The following is a 9,721-nucleotide window of genomic DNA, read 5'->3' on the forward strand; positions in this document are numbered from 1 at the left end:
TGATTGTGTCCGAGGAGTAGGCAAAATTAGTCGAACCTCGTAAATTCTGGTGTTCCCTTTATTATTGCTTTATTATCTTATTTATTATTTGGTGGCTGTCATAATTTTTGGTATAGTAGTTGTGACTTATTCACACTATATACATTTGGCTTCCGCAACATCGAGTACATCTGGTTATTCCCATTAAAGAACAAATCAGATGTTCAAGGAGTGTTTGTGAACTTTCTTAGTATGGTGCAAAACCCATTTTAGCTTAGTGTTGGCACACTCTATTCAGTTGGGGGCGGAGAATACACAAGCTTAAAATCTATCCTTAAGCAATATGGCATTCAACATCTCATTAATCCTCCCTACGCTCCTCAACTGTGGTGTCCACCTCACTACGCCACGCAAATAAATAATCAATTCACACTTCTCTCTACAAAATAGATATATTTATGAAATGATAAAAGTGTTGTCTAAGCACAAATTCACATACACCACTTACATCATTCGCCTTATTAAAATTAAAAGGACAAAAATATGCATCACTCTTAACAAAGAAAGAAACAAAAAAGAAAAGAAACAGTAACAAACACCAAATTAAGCTACAATGGCTAAATCAGAAATTTTAACTATAAGAACCACCAGTGCCATAGCCAGTGTTAACCCCACCACCACCATGTGTATTATGTGCAGCCGAAGATCTCTGAGTTCCAGTGGCAGTTCCAATGGGGTGAGACTGCACCACACCTTCAACCACCTGTCCAGCCGGTTCGCCACTGCCGTGGCCGGGCAATGCTGACATCTGATGCGCACCAGTTGGGTGCCCAGTGGCTCCAGTGGTCGAGTAGGAATGCGTCTTTTCAGTGCCAGTAGTAGAATAGCCTTGTCTAGCTGCTGCATTCTTGTCTCGAGCCTCTTGCTTGTTCATTTCGGCTTCGTTGATTCTTTCTTTTTTCTTTTCTGTTGCCATCTCCTTTTCTGTTGGGTTGTCTGCTGTCATCCTCTCCATCTGTTTCCATCAAGCAATATTACCAAAAAGAACATTGTTAATTCTTGGTTACGTACTTTATCTCGCTTTATAAACTTTCTTTGTTAAAGCACACTTGTGCTCAGGGAAAAAAAGAAAGAAAGGAAAATCAAGATCTAATGCTAGAAGTTTATATGTCACAACCCGTATATAAGCAACAACTTTTCCTTAAACCATACATTTTCTAGGAGTATATATTTTCAACATTAAGTTACTCCTTTCTATTTTTTGGAACTAAAAAAAGTTTTTTTTGAGTATGAGGGTCAAATTGACTAATTTGTGGTGAATACAAAAATAAATTCTTTAAAAACTATTTGCATCAAAGTATTCAAGATCAAAATGACTCCTAAATGGTAATAGGTTAATTCTTTTTGAAATGGAAGGAACCCAATTTATAATAGGTCCAACAGGATTATTCTTTTTGAAATGAAGAGAGTGCAAAATTTGTGAATTGTAATATTTTTATTCTGTGAATTTTATTTTTAAGAAAATTCAAAAATGACAACAAAAACTAAAACAATTGGCTGCTTCAACTAATGTAGCAATATAATTGCAGCATAGTAATACAATCCTGTATCCACAAAGCGCTAATGCCTTAGTTATTGTATATTTCAAGACCCTTTATTATTTTTCAAAATGGTAGGAGTACTATTGAGATATATAGGAAGTATATATAATTCAAGCCAGTAGAGCAATATCTATTAAGAAATGATTATTGTTCGTCTACAATTAATGGGAAGATATCGTGTATAGTATACACTAAACCATTAAGTAATGGAAAACCTTTTCTTGAGCAACAGCTTTGGTCTTCTCCATGCCAGACTTTGCCGAAGCGGCAAAGTTTGATGCTGTTTCTTTCATGGCCTGCATTTTCACTCTTTTACACCAACTTTCTTTCTTGAAAATCTATTTTAATCTGTCGAGAAATTAACTAAATGTGATTCGTTTCTATACCATGTATATGTAAAGAACTTAAATAGATTTGTACATGAGCGCGAATGAGAAGAGATACGTGTCATTTCTTTACCGAGTCTTATTCTCATTCCAACACCTGTCTAAACAGGTGTCTTTATCTTCGTAACAGACGCAAACTGTCTTTGGTTGGTTCCTTTATGTTTTGGATAAGATTTTTCTTTTCATTTCGAAATTTTGGTTTTACTTGCTCTTTTCTTGGATAAAATTAAAAATTGAAATACGACGTATTATTTTGCTTTCTTCTGCTCCCTCCGTTACAATTTATATATGAACCTATTTGATTGGGCATAAAGCTTAAGAAAAGAATTTGTGGTATAAAAAAAAGTGGTTATAAATTATTATATAAAGGTAAATTATTTCTAAATATAAAAAGGGGTTAATTTTTTTGACACGAACTAAAAAGAATATATTCACATAAATTGAAACGGAGGAGTAAGTTATTTCGTTGAAAAAGAAATATGATTTTATGCTCTTTGCTAAGGGTATCAATGGATATTTAAAAATCGACTAAACTGACCGAGCCGTATCGCATCGAACTGATTTTTAAGTTTCTGTTAATAAAACCGTAAGTTTTTATATAAATCTATAATCGTACCGATAATTAGGGTATATTTTTTATTTTATGAAAATAAATCAAAAAATACCGAACCGTACCGAGTAAATTTACATGGGATTATAGTTATATATTAAGTTTAAAAATAATAATGCATTAAAATTTTCCTTGGGCCTTCGAATTATGAAAACGGTTATAAGGCAACAATTAATTAAACTCAAAATACGAATTCCCAGACCTATTATACTATTCCTATTGAGACTAAACTATTTCTAGCACATTCACTCGCAAGACACAAGGTATTCTAGCGATTATAAGTAGCAAACTACAATGTGTTGAATGTGTTTTTTTTGTATGATTTAAATTCATATTTTCGAATATTTAATCTTCTATAGACTTTATTCTTGAGTCCCAACTTGCTTAATATTTTTCCACTCGTGTGATTTATATTTTCTTTGTCTTTGCGTTAGTTTTTTTTACGCTTGATGGATCTATATTCTGACCATCTTTCATATTTTTTTAATTCATCACCCTTTAAATAGTATAAATGTCTATAGAGTTTTGGTAAGTCTTATAAAAGTATGTATGCTATTACATTCTTATAACGACCCGACTGGTTGTTTTGAGCATTTATATCCCGTTCAACTATTTGAAGTCTTGAGTAGCTTCATATGATGTATTATGACCAGTGTATATTGTCGGTTTTGATTTTTAGGTGTTTCAGGATTAGTTCGGAAGAATAAATTTCATGTTAGAGGCCTTTAGTTGAAAGAGTTGACTAAGTTTGAGTTTTTGCATTCGACCTCAAATGGGAGTTTTGATTATTCCGTTAGGTCTGGATGGTCCTATATTATTATCATTCAATGTATAATGATCTTACATTATTATTTTTCACGGCATAACAATCCTTGCACTATACCCAGAATTTAATTTGGATATTTCTAGAATGTTTCAACATCGTTTTTTCAAGCATAAGTAGTAACCCAGTAAGAAAATAAGCTCCAAATTCAATTTTGATTGAAGCATTAGATCCGTATTGAAATTAAAGAGCCATAACAAAAAGAATCATCGAATTTGGACATCGTATGAGAGAGTTATGCAAATTTTTGTGTCAGAAAAGATTGTTATTTTCTGGGGCACGGGCAAATCACAGGTGTCAAATGTAATTTATAAGTCGTAGGTGTCCAATGCGACTTGCCTGGATAGATTCTAAAACGGAGTTTTGCCATTTTTAACGTATTTGGAGCTATGGAGCTCGAATTGAAGGGATGTTTGAGGCGATTTTCACCATATGAATTGAGGTAAGTGATTCTAACTCGATTTTGGTTAAATTACATGAACTATTGTTGTTTGTATCAACAAATTAGTGTTTTGGATTAAAAATGGTATAAAATTTCATAGACTTTAATTGAGGATTTGAAGGCCGAGTTGTGGTCGGATTTGAGTAATTTTGATATGGTTTGACTCGTGGTTGAATGGGGGTTCAAATTTTATAATTTTTATTGGATTCCAAGACATGGGCCCCACTATTAACTTTTTTGTTGACTTTTTCAGATTTAGTGTGAAATTTAGCATTTTCTTATGGAATTGATTCCTACACCTCGTGTTGATTGTATTGAATTATTTATGACTAGATTCGAGGCGTTCGGAGGCCGAATCGCGAGGAAAAAGCTTATTGGAATAAAGAATTGCACGGGTTGAGGTAGGTAACATTTTTAAACTTGGAGTTGAGAGTATAAACCCCGAAAATACATGTTATATGATTTGTTTGGAGGTGACGCACATGCTAGGTGATGGGCGTGTGGGCGTGCACCGTAGAAATTGTGACGTAATTGATTCCGTGAAATTCTGTAGTCAAATAATCTTGGCATTATCCATGTACTTTCATGTGTTAAAGAAATTGAGCTAAGAATCATGTTAAAAATCATGTTGAGGCTATATGCCGGTATTATTAAGACCACAGAGGTCACATTGCTGTTGAACTATTTGTTTAAATTGTAATTTCATACTCAGTCATATTCATTCATTTCATATCATATCTCACTCTCTGTTGCTATTTATTGATACATTATATTATCATGTTTGGGATAATTTTTCATGATATTTTGAGCCCGAGAGACTGGAGAGATTGATGACATTGCGAGAATATTGATATTATAGCACGTGAGTTGCCCGTGCAACACGTGAGTTGTCCGTGCGGATCCAGATACTGATGCTATAGCATGTGAGTTGTCCGTGCAGATCTAGATACTGATACTATAGCACGTGAGTTGTTCGTGCAACACTTGAGTTGACCGTGCGAATCCAGATACTGATATTATAGCACGTGAGTTATCCGCGCAACACGTGAGTTGTCCATACAAATTATAGCTCTTTGGCTGAAGGAGCCCCTTCGGAGTCTGCATCTCATACAGTGAGTGCAGTTGATATTATTTTGAGGGTTGAATCTTCCCTGGCATGGATCTTGCCCGAATCATTTACATTTTTGGGATGGATTTCCCCTAGGTTGGATTAGTCTATATAGTACTAAGTGACTGAATGTCAGTTAATGTATATATATATATATATATACAGTCACTCAGTACTGTATATGGCCAATCCAGCCCAGATATATATATATATATATATATATATATATATCTGGGCTGGATTGGCCATATACAGTACTGAGTGACTGTGCCTGAGTTGTCATTTGTATTTGGGCTGAATCTGTTCGGTACAGTGCCGAGTTGTCACACCCTTTTTTCAAACTTCACAAACCATTTTAAGAATATAAAAAGACTTGTAAAGCTCAAAAGGGTTTTTCAACTAGAAAGTGATAAAAATTTGTTCAAAAGAAAATAACTCAGAGTCGTCATCTGAAATTGGTTTCGGTGTGTCAGATCACCATTTTATAAAAATGATTTTTCCTTTTAAAACATTTTAGACTCTAAAACCAAGTCCGCACCAGAGATTAGGGTAAGGGAGTTCATTTGACTCGGGGAGAAGGTGTTAGGAATTCCCCGAGTCCCGTAACTAGTACGGTTGCGCACATGATCAAGTTGGCTTTAAAGGATATTCTAATTGAGGTAAAATCACACAAAAAGAAAATAAACAATCAAAAAGAGGCTCGAGGTCATCCCAACCTAATAAAATAAAACAAGAATAAAAGTACTACGAGTTTTTCTCTCGGCCTCCAAAAATAAATACCTCGAGGCATACTCCGGATAAAATATACAAATCTTTTGGGGCATTCTCCGGATAAATTTAACTAAGGGAACAACCTCTCGCCTCGAAACCAACAAAAATCCTAAGGCTTGCCTACCCAAATGTGGTCGCCTAAGCATGCTCTTAGCGGACAATGTAATTAAATAAACAAGTGAAAGAAAAGTAAATAAGGTAGAAGAAAATTCTAAATCATGCTCACTCCTTTTTTTTAACTTTTCATTTTTTATTAGACCGAACCCGACACCATGTGAACAAATTAATCACTAATGGGCCTCAACTTTCCCCACACCCACAGTTCAACAATCATCCAAAATATTTTCATATCCAAACAACTAATTGACGAGATAAACATCCAAACAATTTGAAGGAAGATAGGATTTAAGAAAACTGAGATATCAACAAAGTGAGAAAATGTAAATTGAAACCATCAGAAGGAACCATTTAAAGATTTTCTATCACCCCGATTCCCACGATTCAAGTGCATCCAATTCAAAGTAAGTCTAAAACAAAACATTTAAACACATAGAGCACCCAAGAATACATACGAGCAGATTAATAAAAGAAAAGCTAAGACGTCAAACAAGCTAAATGGAAAGAACTAAGGAGTATACTTCAGAAGAAGGTTATTCCTTGTTAGGCATGGCAATTCTAAAATGATGTGCACATAACAAATATCACAAAAGACTGTCAGATCTATTTCCATGGGTAGTTTAAATTTTCGATTTCACTTAAGCTCGGCTCAAAGATTGACGTCCACAACTTCACAAAAGAAATATTCAAAACGAGTTATGGATAACTTGGTCGAATTGGGCACGCCTCAAAGAATCTGCGGTTGACCCTTCATTTTAGACTTATCTTACAGATGCTATACCTACCAAGAAACTGTTAAACATGACAGAAAACTTAGGCACAGTCTGTTAACTAAACTGATACTTAACAAGAAGTGGCAACAATTTTAAAATAATAATCTAGGATTTTAAATCAAGTAGACACGATCATTAGTGTTACAAACCAAGAGAACTCTGAGTTTACTTGAGATTTGGTAGCTAAGTTTCATTAAAATACCTTGATGGATGCTATAGTGATTCGCCAACAATATAACACCTTAATAGGAGCAATGTTTGTCACGCAACAAACAACAACATATATATCAGCAACACGACACTACTAGATACTCATAAGCAGTGAGTGATGTTAAAACACTGAAAAATGCATGATCCGATCATGAAGAAATCAAAAGTTTTCAGAACCAAAATCAATAGTGAGAACAAAGAATTTTAATGAAACAGTGAAGAACGAACTACATTCCTATTTCTAGCAGCCAAACTAACATATGAGCAGTACAATTCCTCAATTTATACAATCACAAACCCAAATAGCACTTCAATCTAATGCTTCATTCACCACAAAAGACTAAGTAAATAGAATGAGAAAATAGATGAACCTGAGAACACAAGTTTCCTCTTATGTATGATTCAAACGAGTATTGAGTTCGACAACAAATCCAAGCAAAGATAGTGGCAAAAATCCAACAAAACCCGCGAACCAGCTTTGAATCAGCACTTCGGCTCAAATCGGCGGCGAACACATAACCAAACTTCAATCGAAGTTCATTTTTGAAAACCACGATCAAAAGAGGAAACTAAAATATATTTTTTTGGGTATTTTCTGATTTTCGAAATGAAACAAAAACTCGAACAAAAATCAAACTCAAAACTATTTTTGTATTTTTGTTTTCCTGGAATGCAAATCAAACACTAAAAAATTTGAAAACTCAAAGAACCCTAGACCTTTTCTCCGCCTTTCTTCTCCGCCTTTCTTTTTGATTTTATTTTTTGAAAATCTGTCCAAAAAAACCTATTTATAGGAGCCTTAGAAGCTTCCTCTTGCTTCCTCTCCAAGGAATTCGATTTTCTTTATCTCTAAATCAGAAAAAAACTCCAAAATTCCAGAAAACCTTTTGTACAAACGGATTTTAGGCAAATGGAGACTAGGATCCCAAGATTTCGATCCTACGGCCCCTATTTAACTATCATCTATTCATGAATGGCTCGAATTCTTCAACCAATTGCTAAAAGTACGTGAGATGAGAGGAAAACATGTTGAATCGGGTTATAATGATAAGGGAGGACCATGGGGGGGGGACCAGGGCTTACGTGGAACGCCGGACTTTACAATTTCCGGCGGGTTTAGGGTGGCTGGGCGTGGTAGAAGTGAGATGAGAGAGGGGTGGATGTGGCTGATCTAGGATGGGTCTTTAGGTTTAGGGTTTCTTAATATTAGGGTTATATATTAAGTAGGGAAGAAATAAGGGCTGTTGGATCAGATAGAATGAATGGCTAGGATTTAAAAGAGAAATGGGGCGGTTCAGCAGGTTAAGCGGACGGGTCAGCTGGGTTGGGCTACTTGGGCGGATTTGGGGGGTAATTTTGGGGCAATTGGGCTCAAATTTAGTGGGTTATAACTCTTTTAAGTTCAATAATTAGAAACTTGAACTTTACTTTTAAAAATAATTTAAAATTAATTCTAATTAATTAAAGTAAAATATATCATACTACGAAACTATATTTTTTATATATATTTTTTATATAAATTATTATATTCAAAATAAGAGTGAAAATCATGCTAAAAACAAAAAAGTATATTGCTATAAAAATATTAAAAACCTAAACTAAATAGAATAAGATAGAACATGAAACTATTTTTGTATTTTTTCAATTTTTGTGCCTTAAAAATAGAATTAAAATTAATAATAAGGTAAACTCCTATAGAAATAAACTCAAATAAATATCCTAAAAATACTAGGACTATTAAAGGTAATTCTAATGTATGGGTCAAAAATTACATGTCTACAACTGCCCCTCTTTGACGGAAAATACGAAGTATTTTCAGACAAAGATGAACAAGACATGTTTTTTGACCTGACCCTTATTTAGAGAGACAAAAACTAAAAGAAAAGAGAATGTGATCGAGCCCTGATATTTGAGCTGCCTACATATCCTTGGCTATAAAGGAATTAAGGCACGTGTAGTTCGGAGTGAGAAGAGCGATGGAGTATACCAAGGTGGAGGGCCGAGTGAAGTACTGTCGAGGTTCCGATTCGCGGTTCCTGCCATTACATCGAAAATAAAAGGAAAAATTACAGCAGAAGTAAAACAAAAATACAAGATCCTATCTACTTCTTGTCTTGAATCTTCCTTAAATCTCTACTTGATCCTTCAATATGAAACTAAAAAAATGGGCCCTTTTCTTTAGGCGGACTCCTGATGCTTCTTGAACTTGGAAATTAAAAGTTGACCCTATTCTTTAGGCGGACTCGTGATGCCTCTTGAATTTGAGAATTGAAAGTAACTCTAAAATGAATTCTCTCGTTCTTCAAGTGGGTGCCTGCCAACAACTTGAACTTGAAATAATTTCCCTCATTTTCCAGGTGGGTACCTAATTGCCAAAACTTAAATTGTATTTCCTTTGTTATCCAGGTGGGCGCCTAATTGCCAAAAACTTGAACTGTATTCCCTTGTTCTCCCAGGTGGGCGCCTACCGTTACAACAAAACAGACGAAACAAAAGAAATTTTTCTGCCCCATTTTGGAATCCGGGCGCATATGTGTGTGTTAATCGAATCATGTTACCTAAAAGAGCTCTAAGAATTTAAAAGCTAAATCCCATTATTCAGGAGGGCCCTGAAAACTTCAAATTAAATCTCATCTTAAGAGTGACAACTTTAAAGCTAAATTATATTTCTTTGCGCTAAAACTTAAAACTAAATCCCATTATCGAGGAGGGTAAAACTAAATCCCATTATCCAGGAGGGTCCTGAAAATTTTAAAATTAAATCTCATTATCCAGGAGGGTCCTGAGGACTTTTAAAATTAAATCCCATTATCTAGGAGAGTCCTGAAAATTTTAAACTAAATCCCATTATCCAAGAGGGTCCTGATAATTTTAAATTAAATCCCATTATCCAGGAGGGTC

General features: G+C 34.6%; 1 protein-coding gene across 1 annotated transcript; it reads right to left on the reverse strand.

Moving 5' to 3' along the window:
• Positions 1-469: 469 nt before the first annotated feature.
• LOC104229069 (18 kDa seed maturation protein-like) lies at positions 470-1,955 on the reverse strand. Its single transcript, XM_009781646.2, has 2 exons — positions 1,796-1,955; positions 470-994 (listed from the first exon to the last, which is right to left on the reverse strand). The coding sequence occupies exons 1-2, from the start codon at positions 1,880-1,882 to the stop codon at positions 611-613; spliced, it is 471 nt and encodes a 156-aa protein (XP_009779948.1). The 5' UTR covers positions 1,883-1,955; the 3' UTR covers positions 470-610.
• Between the last annotated feature and the right edge of the window lie 7,766 nt (positions 1,956-9,721).

This window comes from Nicotiana sylvestris, chromosome 3 (genome assembly GCF_000393655.2).
Source record: "Nicotiana sylvestris chromosome 3, ASM39365v2, whole genome shotgun sequence".
NCBI lineage: Eukaryota > Viridiplantae > Streptophyta > Magnoliopsida > Solanales > Solanaceae > Nicotiana > Nicotiana sylvestris.

Coding starts and splice junctions, on each gene's coding strand:
- LOC104229069 (XM_009781646.2), bottom strand. CDS start 1,882: ATGCAGGCCATGAAAGAAACAGCATCAAACTTTGCCGCTTCGGCAAAG. Junction 995..1,795: donor AAGCTGTTGCTCAAGAAAAG/GTTTTCCATTAC, acceptor TGATGGAAACAG/ATGGAGAGGATGACAGCAGA.